The 19,759-nt window shown below is 29.3% G+C and overlaps 4 protein-coding genes across 4 annotated transcripts; 2 read left to right on the plus strand and 2 right to left on the minus strand.

Annotated features, from left to right (window-relative positions):
- Positions 1-981: 981 nt before the first annotated feature.
- Positions 982-2,517, minus strand: F4807DRAFT_392874 (uncharacterized protein). Its single transcript, XM_047995916.1, has 5 exons — positions 2,177-2,517; positions 1,869-2,129; positions 1,578-1,813; positions 1,274-1,530; positions 982-1,221 (listed from the first exon to the last, which is right to left on the minus strand). Exons 1-5 carry the CDS (start codon positions 2,217-2,219, stop codon positions 1,158-1,160), a joined length of 861 nt encoding a protein of 286 aa, XP_047856052.1. The 5' UTR covers positions 2,220-2,517; the 3' UTR covers positions 982-1,157.
- Positions 2,518-2,872: 355 nt separating this feature from the next.
- On the plus strand, positions 2,873-3,725 carry F4807DRAFT_418081 (uncharacterized protein). Its single transcript, XM_047997286.1, has 4 exons — positions 2,873-3,138; positions 3,214-3,300; positions 3,356-3,434; positions 3,482-3,725. Exons 2-4 carry the CDS (start codon positions 3,290-3,292, stop codon positions 3,653-3,655), a joined length of 264 nt encoding a protein of 87 aa, XP_047856053.1. The 5' UTR covers positions 2,873-3,138; positions 3,214-3,289; the 3' UTR covers positions 3,656-3,725.
- F4807DRAFT_472988 (uncharacterized protein) lies at positions 3,634-6,031 on the minus strand (the record flags this gene model as incomplete). Its single annotated transcript, XM_048003060.1, has 3 exons — positions 3,634-4,442; positions 4,575-4,879; positions 4,964-6,031. The coding sequence occupies 3 exons, from the start codon at positions 6,029-6,031 to the stop codon at positions 3,701-3,703; spliced, it is 2,115 nt and encodes a 704-aa protein (XP_047856054.1). The 3' UTR covers positions 3,634-3,700.
- Positions 6,032-15,400: 9,369 nt separating this feature from the next.
- On the plus strand, positions 15,401-19,722 carry F4807DRAFT_472991 (uncharacterized protein; the record flags this gene model as incomplete). The annotated part of the gene is made up of 4 exons (XM_048003062.1): positions 15,401-16,735; positions 16,788-17,962; positions 18,017-19,221; positions 19,285-19,722. 4 exons carry the CDS (start codon positions 15,401-15,403, stop codon positions 19,344-19,346), a joined length of 3,777 nt encoding a protein of 1,258 aa, XP_047856055.1. The 3' UTR covers positions 19,347-19,722.
- Positions 19,723-19,759: the final 37 nt, after the last annotated feature.

Below are 19,759 nucleotides of genomic sequence, written 5' to 3' on the forward strand. Positions count from 1 at the left end.
ACTGATGAGGCGCTGTCATCCATGCCCTTTATATTAGTACTGACTTAGGTAGGTATGTTTCAGAACGACGTAATGCAATAAGTCTTGAAGGAGCTCAAGGGTTTTAAGTTTGGGTCATATAATCACGATAACCATGAGCCTGCGCATCTCTTATAGATCCCGTTAGGGTAACAGCGTTGGCGACGGCATCGGCATTGGATATACCGTATTCTTGAGTACCTACATATTAAATCTACTCCGGCGCCGGTGTACGTCGTACTCCTAAGGTATATACCGTAAGGGTTCATATACTAGTACCTAACAGATACGTCGCTCTTTGTGCATACAGGGGCTTCGCTCGAGGGTATTTGTCATTCTGCTTACCTAAGTAGGGCAACAAATAGCATCTGCAAAGACGAGATGTGGCGTGTCATATTGTACATATCTCGGTGTAACAGTTGAAGGGATTCCGTGTGCCTACTACGGACCTACCGGTCTTTCCTCACTCAATTCCGTCAACTTTGCAACGCAGTGAAATTATAACTCAATCCTGAAATTCTATTACCTGTAACTCACGTACAACAGAATGTTATGTAGGAGTGTTTTATATAGGTATGGTATGGCTACAAAGCCAACACAACACTTTCCCAACGGTGCCATGCGGCCCGGGCTTCCAACGTTGGCTCCCTTGCTTGATCCCTTGCTCTCATATAGCTCAGCTTCCCAACTTTTTCACTGTTGGTTTCGTCGTCAGAGCCAACTGCTCTTCCTCGCCTCAATCTCCGCCTCCGCTTCGGATCTGGCCACAAAGTTGCTAGCTTCCTAAGCTATCAGTTTATGACTTTATTCACTCTTTGGAATGGAGTGAGAGTAGCCTGGAATTTCTCTGGCGGTTATACTAATGAGTTGTTCTTGAACTATTGCTACTTTGAAATCAAGAAACCTCAGTAAGTAACCTGCTTATAGAGTCAGTAAGATAGGAAATAACAAGAGAGTTTGTCACATAAACCAGAACTGCAGCCATCTGGGATGCAGTTCCTTACATGTTAACTACCCATTTGTTCCATAGCCAGCATGTGCCACATTGTGTCTACCAATCTCTGACATCGCTACCTAGGTACCCAGGTCCTCACACCTCTCTTATAACCAGATCAACTAGAATATTGGGGAATCTACCACTACGGACAACAACCACTAGTGTTAATATTACTGGCGGTAAAGGCAACTAAGACGGCAGCATAACTGAAACAATTTCATTAGCTTAGATCAACTATAATTATTAGTGGTAAATCACCTTGCTCCTGAGGCAAACACTTCAACTGTTCTTGCTCTTGTAAAGAAGGATATCACGGAGAGAAGAATCGCTGTTGAAATGACGTTCATAACCATACGTCCCCCCATGCTAGAAATATTCGGCAGTACCAATGTTGGAGCTAGGATAGTAATTGTCGCGAATCCAATGGTCACAGCTCGGCTAAGTCTTTGTAATTGAGGGTTAAGAATGAGAATATTCTCGGATTGCGTCGTCATCTGGGTGGAGTTTGGGGCGAACTGTAATTCATTAGATGCATTCTAGAGGCAAGATCAAGACTATTTACCTTTCTAATGAGATGATCGAGCCAAAACTTGCAATCCTCTACAACCGACTCCATGGACGTTATGGCACTATCCTCGGTTCCACTCAAATTGGCAAGGTCGTGGCCTATTTCTAGATATTCTGTTTCATGACGACTGAGACAAGCAGTGCCGTCAACCCAATTCTTTAAGTTTTGGATCTCCCGATACGGTGGGTCTGGCATCGATAAAACTCGGCGACTGTTTTCTAACATTTTATCTATTTGACTCGTAAGCTGAGCCTTCACCAATGTCATCATTTGATAATGGTTCACCGTACTCAGCAAGCGTCAACATGAGTTGTTGCAATGCCTGCTGTCTTTCTTGATTGGCATCCCGGCGTAAACAGCCAAGAAAAAGAGCCCGGTTTTCATTTTCATCTATACGATCCAGGGAGCTCTCAAGTGCAGCAACCTCATCTTGCTTGGCAAGAAGAAGGCGCATGCGAACTCTGCAAAATCGACGGAAGTTGTGAAAAGACGGGTGACTGCTGAGGAGAGCTGCATATTGGGGGTAGCCAGACCGAAACTCGTTGACTAAAGCACTAATAAGTCTAGCCCCAGTAACTGAGCGAGATACTAACGTGAAATTTTATGCCCTGGAGCTTGTCTCGGGCTAGTTGCCATTGGAATCGAAATGTAAAAACACGACCTTAGTCAGGAAAATAGTGTTCCTCTGATGGATGTCATACATAGAGTGAATGCTAGGTAGTATTGTAAGATAGTGAACTACTAACGCTTGCCCTTCGAAGCACTTTCGAGGGTGTTGCGCATCCTAGAACTAGAGATGCACGGCCAAACAGCCTACTTTGCCTGGAAAAGATTCCTTTGTTCCTAGCTAGACCTGTACCACTTGTTCTCACAACTTGACTCCTAATGTTTATAGTTGGTTTGATCAATTTTACTGCTCAGATCAACTTCCCGGGTATTAGATTGGGGTCCGATAAATAAGAAGCTCAACTGCCGGAGAGGGGCTTCGCATAATATCGGCGAAATACGGATTACAAGCAGGCTCTAGGCGTGACGAATTGTGCGTAAGTGAGCAAGGCTCAACGTAACCCTCAAGCATAACAGGCATCGAATGGCACTAAACCACGTACAAATATCATGTGCAGAATGCATCCGAAAAGGAAAAACAGAAATTGGCGCAAGTCAGCCTAAATCACACTGCCTCGTTGATAGCAGGGGGTTAACCGTATATGTGCCTCACAGGAAACACCTGATATCTTCCTGACGACTACCTACAACTACAAGAGCCTTATTTTTTAAAGGCAATCTAGGTACCTACATATCTTATAGGTCTAACGTCATCGTAAAAAACATACATCCATGGATACTTGCTTGCTAAATACTTAGTAGATATGCTTGTAAAATGAATAGGTACTCTATTCGCTTACCTACTTAATCTTTCGTGTGGTTTAAGCCTAGTATGTATCACTACAGCAAAATTTCAGAAAATCCCGCGTCTCAACATGTGATTCAAAGTTCACTGAAGCAGGCTACATCAATCTAGACCGGTCTCTACGATCAAGCCAAAGTGAGGCGAGTAAGTATAGAAATATCTCAAATAAGTAGGTTTCGCGGGTCAATAATTCGGCCAACTAATTCCATACCTACCTAGAAAGTAGCCTAGAAGCCATACAAGATCTCAAAATATCCAACGTCCGCTAGTACTTTGGAAGCAGAGAAATACTATCATGTCAGGGTGGTAAGCATCATTTCTTTATTCACATGACTGTGAATATACTAATGTACCCTATTAGGTCGAACAAAACATCTAGCAGCGCTGAGGGATATAATTATGACGATGGTGGGCGCCCTCGAATCGATAAAACGGGTCTGGTGAGTTTGAAATCTACATATTACGAGCTCGCGCTTACACAAGCTAGAAAAGCAAGTTCCGGCCTAATGACAGAGTTTACCTCCAAACTGGACGGGCCCTCCAAGGTCCGTTTCTTATCGAGTCCGTTCTGAGGCCCCAGATCTATACTCTTTGCCTTGAAAATGGAGAGAAAGCAAATGGTGGCGCAGAGGTCGCAGAGAATTTATTAACACTAGCGTAACACCGCAATAGTCATATGTGGATGGTCTAAATAACCCTCAAGACATTAATATAATGGAAAATTTACTCTGTCTATGTTTTTCCCCACTTCAAGTCTTTCAATTACTCGCTGCTCAAACCGTCGGGTGAGCTTTGAACCGGTTGGATCATCCTGCTCAATACCGAAGTCACCTTCCAAACAAACCAGCGTGGCGGTTTCATAGGCAAGACCCATCTCGTGACGTATAACACCTTTTACTTTCTTCAGTGCTTCTTCCCGAATTTTACTGGGGCCTTTTAAGTTGATTGTACTCTTGAAAGAATCCTCAATTGGCGTCCATAGCGCGATCTCGACCAGTAAGAGGCCGAAGGAGTAGATGTCATGGTATCTCGTGTGTGACTTCAGCGGAGGATAACCCTGGCGATCCGGGTGCTTGTATACATCATACACCGTAGTTCCCCTGCCTGGCTGAGTCGGTATAAGAGAAGTGTAGTCGTATTCTCTGGTATAACCAAAGCCAAACAAGTAAGGTAGTTCGTAATCAACACCACCACTTTGATCTCTGAAAAGCAACGCATTGTAACTTGCGATGCCTTGATGAACCCAACCGGCCATATGCCATTGCATGAGGGCCTGGCCAATTGTCAAGGCAAGGACAAATCTTTGCCCCAAACTTGGACGAGGGTAGTCCTTCCTTCTTTCCCTAGTGTTGTGGCTCTGAAGAATATTGTAAAGAGTGACGGGATCGGGACCCAGAGGCCTTGGATTCGCGAATATCATACCGTAACGACTATGACTCTCATCTGGCCTGCAGCCCAAACATTTTGGGGTATGGAACCGGTTTACGTTGGCCTTTTGTAGAGCTGAAACCAGTCGTTCTATTCGTCTTTTATTCGCAGAGACTACGTTATGTTCAGCGTCATTGTCGAAGTATTTATACTCAACGAGTATTCTCCCGAGATCAGAATGGTTTTCTAGACTCAATGTCTGAAACACATTACCCAGGCCGGTAGAGGAAACCTCCAAGGTCTGTCCCATGACGGTTGGCCGTGGAACGACTTTGACGCACTCGGTAAGACGGACTGCCAAAGCTTCTGCAAGGCCCATGTCTCCCATTGCAGGATCACCTATGCTCATTTCTAAAATTTCTTCATCAAATAGTTGAGGCGCAAGGAGGATATTCCTTTCGACGACCTTCTGTACCGTGGCTATGTTATCATTGAAGTCCTTTAGAAACTGAATAACCTTGTCATATTCCACATCAGAAGCGGGAGAATGACGGTTCAGAGTTGAAAGGCGGTTAGCAACTGAAGACCGAATTCCAGATACCATAGTCTGGAGTGAACTACCTAGGCGGTAAAGGAAACCATCCCAAGCACCAGAAATTTCGACTTGCGATTCTTCCTGCAGGTTTGCCATTTGGAGCACCGAGTTCTCGTGGTGTGAATGCTGGCCGACGTAATTTCTCAGTCTCAATGCTCGTTCGACAAGATCGGTGACTTCAATACCCGAGATATCCCTGGGAGCATCTACCATAAGCCATGATGTGATATCATTTAGAAGGCGTTCTGACGGTGCGCAGCTCAGCGCCATTTGGAGTGTCAAGAAGGCTTGCGGAGTCACTATTGTATGGGTTGACTGGGTTTGAATAGGATCCAGGCGTATTGATTTGTTCTTAGCCATACTGAAATGGATAGGAGTCTGTATAAGCTTGCGGTCGCCTTTTGAGAGCCGGTGGTGGATTTCTTTTATAACAATTGGCTTCTGATGACCCAAGGTGTGTTCAACTTCTTTGATAAACCCCTTCGTGAATGTTTGGGATGCCCAGTCAGGCCCTGGAGTAGTTAAGTTCATGGCACACGCAGCCAACAGTTCAACATTCTCAGGAATGATTCGATCAGTGATTCTAGCGGTCTGAGCTGCAAAGCAACAGTCGAGTAAAAGTAGAATATCAGCTTCCACATGTCGAAGTTTAGGTTGGATGTCGGACCATGTCACAAATCTTTCATCGGCAACTCCGATATCCCCGTGACTCGCCCAAACGCTTCTTCTTTCTCGCTTTCCCTCGAGATCAGAATCTCCATGGCCACCATAGTGAATGATACCTAAAGACCTTGGGCGGATCAACGTTCTAAGGAAGTTCCCTAGGGCTGTATCTAGTGCTAAGTGAGAATTGTCGGATGGGATCGCAAAAAGTGTTACCGGATAATTGAATTTGTCTCGAAAGAGTTTCTTCAACTCCTCAGCTTCCTCCATAAATCCCTTATTATCACTTTTTTCCCAATATATCAGCATGACTTCCACGCAGTCGTAGTCGCTCTGCCGATCTCGTTCAAAATGTCCCTTCAACTTCTTATTAACAGGATCCACAAGAGACTGCGTGTTGCCGATATCCATTTCAAATCACAACAAGAATTTTGGGGTACACCTTCAGAATATACTAAGAGACGCCTAATCGACAATAGCTTTTGGTTTGTTAGCAGTCTAATCACATCCAGTTCGGTTCTTTTTAGGTAGAGAAGTAAAGGGGTTCTACTGTCAGGGGACAATATGCACTAGTCCGATTAGGTATAATACGAGACTAGGGTAGATTATATATACCTACCTAGGTACTTATGGTGCGCAGCACCCTCGAAGGTGCTTCGAAGGGCAAGCGTTAATAGTTCACTAATACTACACTGCTACCTACCATTCACTCTATGTATGACATCCATCACGGAGCACTGCTTTTCCTGACGCCCCGAGAGGTGGTAATCTGGCACCTGCTGGATTATTAGGTGGCTGGGAGTCTACGCCCTGTATCTTAGGGGTATAGAATATACTACTACGAGCCAGTACCTAGTTCTAGCAACTTAGCCTTCTAATAGGTACCTACCTATACAGCAATGATACTCATAACGTGCGTCTATTTCAACAACGCCTGAGATGGCTTATAAGGAATAAATGGCGAGTCATTTTTGGCGGGAAGAGGAATAGTAACACAGTGTTAAGTATATCCAGTAATAGCGCAGCGTCATTTACGGATTACCGATCATTTCTTGGTTCATCAAAGTGATAATTAATATAAATTATTACATATCATATCACGTAATATTTCACCGCCCTTTCACATTCAGTGCTTGTAATGGAATTGCATTTTTAATTCGAGGCGAATACGTAATAAATTAACAATGATTAAGTTAATTAAAACCCGATAATTAATGGAACTTATAACTTATATAAAGTATATATTTTTTTTATACGATTAATTAACATGTTATTAATAATAAATTTTTAAATTAAACGTAAAATAAATGTAAAAAAATAATATAATTATTATTAATATATAATAAATATAAAATAAATTAATAACGTTATTTTTTTTAAAATTAAAAAAAATAAAACTTTTTTTTTATATTTTATTAATTTACGTTTATTTAATAAAAAATTTATAAAAAATTTATAAAATTTTTTTTTAAATTTATTTTATTTATATTTTTAATAAATTTTTTTTTTTTTTTTATAATCCCGTCCTTAAAATTAATAAAAATTATTTCCCGTTTCGGATTTTTAATAAAATTAAAATTATAATTTTTTAAAATTTCGTATATAATTATTTTAATAATAATAATATAATATAATTTATATAAATTTATACGTTATTTATGTTTTTTTTTTTTTTTTTAACTTTTATTAATTTAATTATATAAATATTTTTTTATTATTTTTAATTTAATTTTTATTTTTTTTTTTTTTAATTTTTCTTTTATTTTAATTATTTTATATTTAATTAAATATTAATTTTTATAATATTTTATTTTCGTAAATTTTAAACTTTAATTAAATTATTATAAGTTATTTTAAAACTTTATTTAAATTAAATTAAATTTATTATATTATTATATTATAATTTTATTTAAAATTTAAAAAAAAATAAACTTTATAAACTTTATATTAATAATAATTAATTTAATAATAAAAATAAAAATATTTATATAAATATATTTTATAATTAATATTTTTTTTATTTAATTAATTAAAAAATTAATAAAATTAATTTTAATTTTATTAAAAATTATTTTATTATATAATATATATTTTTATTATTATTTTATTATTATTTTATAATTAAAAAAAAATTTTTATAATTATATTTAATAAATATATTATTTATATTAAAAATAATTATAAATATATTATTATAAACTTTTTATTATTTTTTTAATTATTTTTTATTAATTTTTTATTAATAAAATAACACCGCTTTAATTAAATTTAAAAAAACATTTTACATTAAAATTTATTCTTTATAATTTTTTTATTACATTATTATTAAATTATAATTAAAATATTAAAAAAAAATATAATATTATAAAAATATCTTTTAATTATTATTTATATAATATTTAAAATATAAATTCTTAAAAAATAAAAAATATTTTAAATATATTATATTAATTTAAAAATTTATTATTAAATTATTATAAATTATTATTTATTATTTTAATAAAATTAATAAATTTTTTATTTATTTTAAAGTTTAAAAAAAAATAATTAATTTATTATTTTATAAAAAAATTAATCGTTATATTAATTAATAATAATTTTTATTAAATATTTTTAATAACTTTAAAAAATTATTTAATTTTTTTATAAATTTTTTAATTATTAAATTATTATTTAGTTTTAATTTTCTTTTTTTTTAAAAACCATAAATAATTTTACCGCCATTATATTTTTTTTTTAAATTAATAATTTTTAAATTATAATTTACGTTATTTATTTTTATAATATTATTATAAGTTTTTATTATATATAATATTAATTATAAAAGTTTTTTCCTTATTTATAATTTATAATTTAAATAAAATATTATATAATATAATAATTAAAATATTTATTATTTTTTTTATATTTATTTATATAAATTAATTTATTTTATCGCGGTACCCGCCGGATTAATTATTAATTCGTAATTATTTTTTAAACTTATTATTTAATTTATATTTATAATTTTAATAAAACTTATTTTTATAATTAAACTTTAATTTATTCCCGTTATTAATATTTTCCTTAATTTTTTTAACATTATTAATTTTATTAATTTTATTAATATTAATTTTTTTAAAATTAAGTTTTTTAACGTTAAGTTTTTTTTTATTATATTTTTTTAAACCGGCTTTTTTTATATTATTAATAAATAATTAAAAACTTTTAAAATTATTATAAAACTTTTAAAAATTATTAAATTAAAATTAAAAATTATTAAAAAATTATTAAAAATTATTAAAAAAATTAAATAATTATATATTAATAACTTTATTTTTATTAATAATTAATTTTAATTTAATAACTTAAAAAATTAAAATTCTTTAAACGTAAATTTTAATTAATAATAATAATTAATTTTAATATACTTTAAATAAATATATATTAAATATATTTTATTAAATAAATATTTTATTATTAAAGGTTTTTTTTTTTATAAATTCCATATAATTAATATAATTATTTTAATTCTTTAAGTTTTATTTATTTATTATTATTTTTTTTTATATATATAATTCTTTAATTATTTATTAACATTTTTTTTAAATATTTTTATAAACGTATAAAATTTATTAAAATAATTAATTAAAATTTATTTTATTAATATTATTATTATTTTCTTATTATTTAATATATTAAAAACTTAAACTTTTATTATAAAAAAACTTATAATAAATATTTTTTTTTATTAATTTTTTAATTCATTTATTAACCGCTTATAAATAATTTTATTAAATATTAATAATATTTTAAAAATAATAAATTATATATTAAAATAAATAAATTTTTATTTCTTAAATTATTATATATTAATTAATAAATAATTAAAATATATTTATTAAAATTAAATTAATGTTATTTAAATTATAATAATAATTAATTTAAATATTTATTTTATAAATTATTATATTAATTTTCTTTTTTTATTAATTTATTAACATTTTATTAATTAATTATAAAATGTAATTAATATACCTTTAAAAAATCCTTTTAATTTTTTAAAAACAATAATAATTTTAATAAAATAAAAGTTTTTAAACATTATTATAAAAAAGTTTTTAATTATAAAAAAAAAGTTATTAAATTTAAATATATTAAAATTTAATATAATAAAAAATAATTAAAATTATTTATTATTATTTAAAAAATTATAACTTATATTAATAATAAAATTTATTAATTCCGTTTAATTATAAAAATTATTATAATAAAAAATAATTTTATTAAAAAAATTAATTTTCTTAAAGTTATTAAGTTAAAAAGTTTATTTAAAATATTTAATAATGCCGGTATATAATCTTCGTTTAATTTATTTATTAATTTATTACTTATTTTTTTAAAGTTTTTTTTTTATTTTCCCGTAATTATTTTTTATAATTTTATTTAATATTATTTACCATATTATTAACATATTTTTAAAAATTATCGTCACTTATATAATTTATTTAATATATTTTATATTATTTATTTTTTCTTTTTCCTTTATAATTTAAAATCGTATTTACTTTATAAATATTATTATTATTAAAGTTTATTTATTATTTAATAAAAAGTTTATTTTTTTTATATATATATAATTTTAAACTTAAAACGTTAAATACGTTATATATTTTAAAATATAATAAAAACTTAATTTTATAAATTATATTATATTATTTAATAATTTAAATAATTAAATATAATTTTAAATATTTATTTAATAATTTTTTATTAAAACGTTATTAATTAATATATTTTATTAAAATTAATACTTTATTATTTATATTAAAACGTTTTTTTATTTTATTTTAATTATATTATTTCGCATATAATTTATTAAATTTTTATAATAAATTAATTATTATTTTTTTATCCTTTATTAAAGTTTTAATTTTTTTAAATACTTTTTTTACGTTTTTTTTTAATTATTTAATTATTAAATCGTAAAAACTTTTTAAATAAAATCTTAAAAATAAATAAATTAAAATTTAATAATAAATTAAATAATAAAATATATTATAAACTCATTTTATTATTAATAATTTTTTAATTTAATTATTTTATTTATAATTATAAAAAATATATAAATAATATTCTAGGTTTTAATTTTATTTTTTAATTTACTTATTTATTTATAAATAAAATATTATATTTAATTATTATTTTATTATTAACCGGTAATATAAAATTATTTAAAATTTATTAATAAATAATAACCTTTTATCCGAAATAATTCTTTTAAATAATTTTATATAAAAAAAAATTTTATTAATAAATATATTTATAAATTTAATAATAATTAACTTTTTATTAATTATTAAATATTAAATATATTTAAAAAATTTATTTATTATAATAAGGATATTATTATAATATTAATTATATTTTATTATAAAATTTAATAAATTTATAATAAAATCCATTAATAATTTCTTATTAAAATTATTAAGGATTAATAATAAATTTAATTTTTTATACGGTAAATGTTTTTTTACTTTTATATGTTAATATACCACGTAAAATTTTATATACTTTTTTATATTATTTTATAAATTATTTTAATAATAATAATAAAATAATTATTTAATTATTTTTAAAACATTTTAAAAACCTTAATAAAATATTTATTATTTTTAATTTAATAAATAATATAATATATAAATTTATATTTATTTTTAAAATTAACACTTTTAAATTATTAATTATTATATTATTACTTTTTTAATTATTTTAAAATAATTTTTAAAACTTTAATAAAACTTTTTTATAAACTTTATTTTTCCTTTTTACGTTTTTATAATTAAGATAATATAACATATTATTAATAAAATTTAAATTATTTAATTTATAAATAATTTAAAAATTAAAATTTATTAAAATTTTAATTTATTTTATTTATTTATTATTTAATTTAAATTTTTTTATTATATATTATAAATTTAAATAATTAATTATTATAATAATTATTTTATTAAAATAATTAAAATAATACCGTTATTTTTTAAATACATTTATTATTATAAATATTTCCGTATTTAATGTTATATAATTAATTTTAACTTTTTTTAATTTTTTAAATATATAAATAATAAAATACCATATTATATTATAATATTATAATAATATTACTTTTATAATTTATTTTAAAACATTTATTTTTACGCGGGTAAATAATTATATATTAAAATATTTAAAAATTAAAGTTTTAAAAAATATAAACTTAAATTTATTAAAAACTTTTAAAATAATTAAATTTAAATTAAAATAAATTAATTACTTCCTTTTAAGTAAATTAATTAAAAATGTTATTATTTTTAAATATTTTTTAATAAACCGTTTATAAAATTTTATAAAATTAAAGAATATTTATATATTATAAATATTATAAAATTTTAATTAATTTAAAATAACTTTTATTTTATTTCATTTCATTTTAATCCCATTAAAAATAATTATAAAGTTTAAAAATATAACTTTATTATTATTAAACTTACATTTTTTTAAATTAACGTATAATTTTTATTTTTTAAATTTTTCTAAAATATTATAAATATATTATATATATTTTATTAAATTATTAAAATATATTAAAATATTATTAAAATATATAATATATATTATATTAATTAACTTATTAAATATTATATTAATATATTATTAAAAAAATATAAAAATATTAAATAAATTAAAAAACATTATTAAATATTCGAAATAATTATATTTAATATAAAACACCGTTTTTCATTTATCTTTTTTTTTAATATATAATTAATAATACATATTTTTTAAATTTAATTTTATAAAACATTTAACTTTTATTAATTAATTTAATATTTTATTTATTAAAAATAATATAATATAATCTTTTTTAATTATTTTATTTAATATTTAATAATTTATATAAAAACGTAACTTCCCGTTAATTTTAAATATAAATAAAATTAAAAAACTTATTAAATTTTTAAAAAATTTAATTTAATTATTTTTTAATATATTTATAATATAATTTTTAAATATTTTAAATTTTTTTTTTATTAATAAATATATAAATTTAAAAAAAGGTTTTTTCTTTTTTTTTAACTTAATTAAATAATCTTAATTTTAATAATTAATAAAAATAAAAACTTTAATTATATTAAATATTTTTTATAAATTATAATATTTAATTAATATAAAATTTATTATTAATTTATTAATATTTTTAAATAAAAATAATTACTTTTAAATTAATATTTTTTTTAAATTTTTATAATTATTATAATTATTATTTTTTTATTTTTATATATAACTTTTTTAATTTTTTTTTTATTATTTATTAAAATAATATTACTTTTTTATAATTCATAAAATCATTTTATTATACCCTTTTATAATATTACGTTTATATTTTTAATTTATAACATTTTAAAACATACATTATATTTAATATTATATTTCATAACATTTACTTTATATTTAATTTATTATTATATATTATAAATATTTTTTACTTTTATTAATAAATAAAACTATATTAATATACGTCCGTTTTTAAAAACTTTATTTATTATTTTTTTTAATTAAAAATCTTATTATATTATAATTAATACGTAATTATTTTTTATTATATTATAATTTAAATTAATATTTATTAAAATTTTTAATTTAATTTATATTCTTTTAAATTATAATTTTATTATTATTTTAAAATATAATTAAAAAATATTATTTCCTTATTATAAATTTTAAATTAATTTCGCGCTTAATAATATTTTATTTAAATTTATTATAAAATTATTATTAACTTATAAACATTTATTAACGTAATAATTATAAATTTAATATTTAAAATATTACATTTTAAAATAATTAATTTATTTATATTTAATTTTATAATATAAAATATATAATATAAATTATTTTATATAAATAAAATTTATTATTAAAATTTCATTAAATTTTTTTTATTTTATATTTTTTTTTTAATTTTAAATAAATTAAAATTATTAAATTATTATTAATTTAAATAAAAGTTTTTTTTTTTATTTAATTTTTTTTTTTTTTTATTAAATTTTTATAAAAAAATTATAACTTTACGTTAAAATTATAAAATTATTTTAAATAATTTAATTTTATTTTTAAATTTACCGCATATTTTAAAAATAAAACCTTTAATATATTTATTCCTTAACTTTAATATTAATTTCATTAATAAATTTATAATTTTTAATTTTTCGGAATAAACTTTAAAATCTTTAATTTTTAAAGTTTTAAATTTTTTTAAAAAAACATTAAATAATTTATTAAACCTTTAATATAAATCTTATAACATTATAAAAACTTTTAATACGCGTATATTTTTATTTCTTATAAAATTCCGGAATTATTATTTTATTTTAATTTAAAACATATTATTAAAATTTTTATATAATTTAATAAAAAAATAATATTAATATTATTAAATTTTCTTTATTAAATATATAATAATAAATAAAACTTTTCGTTAATTTATATTATAATAATTTAAATTAAAATATATTTTTAAGCTTTTAAAAAAAATCGTAAATTTTATATTATTATTTTTTTTTCTTTTTTATATTAAATATTTAATAAAAATAATTTAATTTTAATAAAACTTTTATTATAATTTTATTTTTTTTAAAATTATAATTTAAAATTAATATTAATATTATAAAATTATTTTATTTTTAAAACTTTAAACTTTTTAATTTTACATTTTTTATAATTTATAACCTTAAAATATTTAATTTTTTTATTAATATTTTTTTTAAATATTAAATTAATATTTAATAAAAAAATTATTATATTTATATTTTTTTTAAATAATTTTATTATATTTATAAATAAATTATTATTATTTAATTATTAATTAATAATATAAAAAGATTTTTTTTTTTTATTAATTTATTTATATAAAGTTTTATTTTATTATTTAATTTACGTAATTATTTTTTTAAATTATAAATAATTAAATTTTTTAAATAAATAATTTACATTAATAAATATAAAACATTATTTTATTAATAATAAATCCTTAAATTAAGTATAAAATAAATATAAAAAAACAACGTAACCATTATTAATATATAATAAATATAAAATGAACTAATAACGCTACTTCTTTTAAGGTTAAAAGGGGCGAAGCCCCCTTCTTATACCTTGCTAACTTGCGCTTGCCTAGCAGGAGGTCCGCAGGAGGTCCGCAGGACCTCCTTCTAGGCCTGCTCCACTTATGCCCCTGACACATGTCATGTCATAAAGGGACCTCTTTCTGAAGGCCACCACCGCAACAGCCTTTCAATATTGCGACGCAAAAAAGCATGTCTTTATCTTTACCTCTATGTATTAATCGTACAAACATACATAATTGCTCGTTATATAGGCACACTTATGACATGGACCTTCTATCTACTTATCTTTCTTGAGCTTAGTGTGCATTAGATTTAGCAAGCTGCCGAGATATCACATTCACGATAGCAGCCAAACTGTCATAGGTCAAGTAGTGAGGATGAGTGGTACAAAGCTACCTAGCTAGGAGCAAACGAGCCATTTCTCGGAAACAGGGGCTGTTTGGCCGTATATCTCTTACGCAACTACGACGACGTCATTAGGTACCCACACCTATGTTCCCAGGTTCATGACACAGCATGGTTTTATATTTTACAAGAAGCAATAAATAGAAGCGCCGTAGCAACATAGTCACGATGTCTACCATAGACGTGATCTCATTCTATGGATGTTGTAGAGACGACTATCAACATGGAAGACTCTAGTGTGATCCATGAGCTCCGAATGAATCGGCGGCAATTATCATTGAGCAATTCACAAGTAGTCGAATCCTCGCCAGCAACCATACCACCATCGGAAGAAGTAGGAGAGCCATTGAGACCATCAACTTTAGTCACAAACTTGCTCTATTCTATAGATTCATTATTGTCTTTTGTGCATTATATATCGAAGTTCCCGCGTCCCATCCTCGGAAGCCTGGCCAACGAAGATAGCGGTGTCAAAGCCTTTGCTGGGAATCAAATGACCAGAAGTCTTGGAAGCGGCGCTTCTTTCCATGTTGTCTCTGCTTATGTCGATCAGTATCCTGATGAATTACGAGAGGGAAGCTCTCCACAAGGAAAGCTTCGGGCCATCAAGATCCCGGCTTTCAAGCCCAGCCGAGAAGAAAGTCTTGATCAACGTGAGCTTCGAATGCTTCGAGAAATAGCATGGGAGCTTCGTGTCTTGTGTCATGAGCCCTTAGGAGCAGCGCCCAACGTGGCAGGCTATTTTGGTTTGGTGTGGAAGCTGAGCAACGATCCAGATCTTGACACCCGTCTCCTTCCTTGTATTGTCATGGAATATGCCGAGTTGGGCACCCTCAACGATCTCTTTCAGGGCGAGTTATTCGCGTTAACGTTCGTTACGAAATGGAAATTGACAAATGATATTGGAAATGGGATGGCTACGCTCCACCGACACGGTATTGTACACAGCGACCTTAAAGCCGAGAACGTTCTCGTTTTTCCGGATCACAAAGGCGGGTTGATTGCAAAAGTTGCGGACTTTGGATTTGCTATGAACAGTTTAGAAAGGGGAGATAGTATTTTCTTTCGGGGCTTCACTCCTCCTTGGGATGCCCCGGAAATTAGTAATGGTAGAGTGTCTATGGATATTCTTGGTCGAGCTGATCTATACTCATACGGCCTTCTTATTTGGCGTTTGATGCTGGAGGGCCGCAGTCCGTTCGACCGCCCAGACTGTGCAAAAGACCATGTCGCATTTCAAGAATTAGCTGATGAGAAACACTCGGAAAGACTGCCAAAGATCGCTCAGATGAAGCGTGAAGTCGGAGATGGGTTCCTCATGAGAGTTACTGCTACTCTTCCCGGAAAAGGATTACAGATAGCTCCACTTGAGTCTCTGTTCAAAGGCACACTGAGACTAAACCCGCAAGACCGCGTGCGGTCCTTCGAAGATCTGCTCAATATGCCTGCAGAGGAACAGAGGTTATATTCAGGGATATCTACATCCGAGATAGAGGCCTCTCTATTTGAATCCCTACCGGGACTATACATCGGTCAAGCTACCCTGACACAGGATTCGGTTCGTTTTCCCATTTCCTACTGTGTACGTGATAATTGTCTAATGAGTATAGGTTCTGGACTTACACAGGCTAAAAGAGGTACTTCCGAGTAAAGTGCTCCATCAAATATTCACGGATCTTTCAACGCAAAGCCAGGTTAACCCGGAAAAGACGCTACTGGATCTGTCTTTGTGTTATTTCTTAGGGATAGGTACATTCCGTGACCATCAGAAAGGAATCAGCACTCTATTAGACTCAGCGAGGGCCGGTGATAAGCGAGCTATGGCGATTGCTTGGAGAATAAACAGTGTGGTTCAGCCTGATGTTGACTCTGACCACCCCTGGGACGAATGGTTATTCGAAGGGACCTGCAATGGTTCGACTATCGCAGCGGAGGACCTTGAGAGCCGGAATCGGCCGTTATTTGAAGTTGGTATGCGAATTTCCAAGGAGAAATCCAGGTACGGTGTTTCTTTAGCTCACATGGATAAGGCCGAAGCAACCCGCCTAACATCCATGGCTAACTCTCAACAACAAGTGGACAAATGGATGATGGACAACCCCGGATCGACTATAAATTACCTCCACCAACTTGGCTGGACATTGCTGCATTTTGCAGCAGTGTCTAACAACGCACCCATGATAAAATACTTGATTGATAATGGCGCAGAAGTGAATAGGCTTAACTTCAGGAATGAAACACCATTGCTTTGCGCTTGTCGATGTGGAAATCTAGACGCCACTCGAATCCTAGTTCTCATAGGAGCTTCAGTAACTCGATGCAACGACTACGGAACAGCTCCATTGCATTACCTCATATCATTTCACCCGGCAGATGTTGCAGACGTTGTGCAAATCCTAATGGAAGCTGGTGCAGACCTTCATGCGATCTCTCTACCGGCGTGTTTGAGATATCCCCCTTTGCAGTTTCTTGGCGAGGAAATATTCTGCAGTGGCACACCTCTTCACTGGGCTACTTCAGTAAGACGAACAGACATCGTGAAACATTTGCTTGGATTAGGAGCGGATCCACGGGGAGACGACAGGCTTTCTGAGAGTCATATTGCCAAAGAAGTCCTTCGATACGACGGAAGGGAATCAGCATTCCACTTGGCTGCTCATCGCGCTGATTCAAAGACACTCACAGTACTTTTAAACGATAACATCCCCGGGTACAGTATACGCGATACTGGGCTTCCTCACCCAAATTATATTACGGTTTTGGCTCAATCAGACTTTGAACGCATGTAAGAGGCCCCCTGAATTTGGGAATAGTGCCAAAGGAGAAACTAACTTGATAGGTGCGAGTATGGGCCGTCATACAGGGATGAAGTGATGAAGACCATATCGCTCTTGGATCCTAAGCTGCACGTTTCACAATTACTAACTGCTGCTACAAGTTCCGGCTCCGAGTCTATGGTTGAGTACTTGTTAGAGCGTGGTGCCGACGTAAATCAGTCAGATTCCAAGTTTGGCATCTATCCTCTTCAATTAGCCTCTTTAGGACACAATACACAGTCAATGATCCTCTTCCTTCTAAAGTCTGGAGCTGATCCGACGAACCATTACCCTGACAAGAACGCGTCTTGTTTGACATCACTTGCTTTGGGTTCCCCCGGGCCCTTGACTGGTACCCTTGTGGAAGAAATGGTTCAACGTGGGTGCTCTTATTCACGCTATGCTGAATCCTTCAAGATGCTCTTCATCAGGATACTTAGGAACGGTGATTTCCATCTAGCGGGCACCCTCCTTTCATCACCCGGAGCAAAAAAGGAGAAGATGTTGGAAGGTGTATTAGGAGACTTCATTGAAGAAAACAGTCGCCATATACTGCCGGCAGTCCATTTCCTTCTTCATCGTGAGCCTCTATATCCGGTGCTCTTTGAATCGGAGAGGGGTTCGACCATCTTCCATAAGTTGGCTGCAATAAAAGAGACTCTCCGTGACGATAAATTGAACCATCAGTTGGCCCGACAAATCATCTCCGTCTACAGGAATCCAGACTACCTGAATTCAAGAGACACAAAGGGTAGAACAGCCCTGGTTGTAGCCGTTCAAACTGGAAATCACCTTCTATTAAAGGAATTGCTAACTGCAGGTGGTGATTCAGCTGCAAAATCCCCAGACGTCACGCTCCAGTTGATAGATAGGATATCAACTCTTGGCAACATTCCCCTTTTAGGGATTGACTTCTACACGACTATAACACGGTACAAGACATTCAACTTGTTGGTGGAAAATACAGTTCACCTGGTGCTTACATGGCTCAATTACCTCGAAAAGGAGCAAGCTGTGTCTCCAGATACTACGAATGGAGTGGAATACAGGCATGTAAAGAGACTTCTAAAAGTATGGGAGCAAGCGGAAGTGGTAGAATCAAAGTTTAAGAAGTCTTTATTCCAGGCGATTTCCCGAGAGGTTACGGTAAAGATCACTAATCGAACTCTTATCAACGAAGGATGCGGAAAGGGTGACAGGCCACTGACAAATGAAGAGAAGAAGAACAGTAAGCTTACTCTATAGAAGACCAGGCATTCTGTTCTGTCATGGATTATGCTAACTCTTCCAGGTGCTTTGCTTCTTTGGGAAGAATTCCTGTCCGACCTCCGTCAGTTAATACAACAGAATTGAAAGTTAACTCGGGGAAAATGACCCTCTTTTATTCCAAATAAGTAGCCATACTCTTATATAAACTGATTTTTCTTTTGTGCTTGACATTAGCCGAGGTGGTCGCGAAGAGTGAATAATTGTGTTTGTGATGCGTCACAAGGGGTATACTTTCTGTTTGGTGAGTAGGGATACTTGGCTCCTGGCCCAAATACGTGGCAGTGTGAGTCTACGGCTCCAAGTGGCAGCTTGAATGTTGGCTTGCTAGGCTGCGCGTACCAATCTGCCCATTAGGGTCACCTTATCAAGTAAGTCAAGTTCGAGTCCCACATTTTGACTTGGAGAAAGGCGACTGAGACGGGATGTGATATTCCGTGGAAGTCTGAGGGGTGAATGCGGGGAAGGGGTCAGAATCCAGCAGTCAGATCTAAGCAACT

This window comes from Annulohypoxylon truncatum (assembly GCF_022578515.1).
Source record: "Annulohypoxylon truncatum strain CBS 140777 unplaced genomic scaffold F4807scaffold_9, whole genome shotgun sequence".
NCBI lineage: Eukaryota > Fungi > Ascomycota > Sordariomycetes > Xylariales > Hypoxylaceae > Annulohypoxylon > Annulohypoxylon truncatum.

Excerpts from the sequence above, each read along its gene's own strand:
- F4807DRAFT_418081 (XM_047997286.1), top strand. Across the intron at positions 3,435-3,481 it reads GAATCGATAAAACGGGTCTG|AAAAGCAAGTTCCGGCCTAA; the intron begins GTGAGTTTGAAA and ends TACACAAGCTAG.
- F4807DRAFT_392874 (XM_047995916.1), bottom strand. The coding sequence starts at position 2,219 with ATGGCAACTAGCCCGAGACAAGCTCCAGGGCATAAAATTTCAC. Across the intron at positions 1,814-1,868 it reads GTTGACGCTTGCTGAGTACG|ATAAAATGTTAGAAAACAGT; the intron begins GTGAACCATTAT and ends CGAGTCAAATAG. Across the intron at positions 1,531-1,577 it reads TCGATCATCTCATTAGAAAG|TTCGCCCCAAACTCCACCCA; the intron begins GTAAATAGTCTT and ends AATGAATTACAG.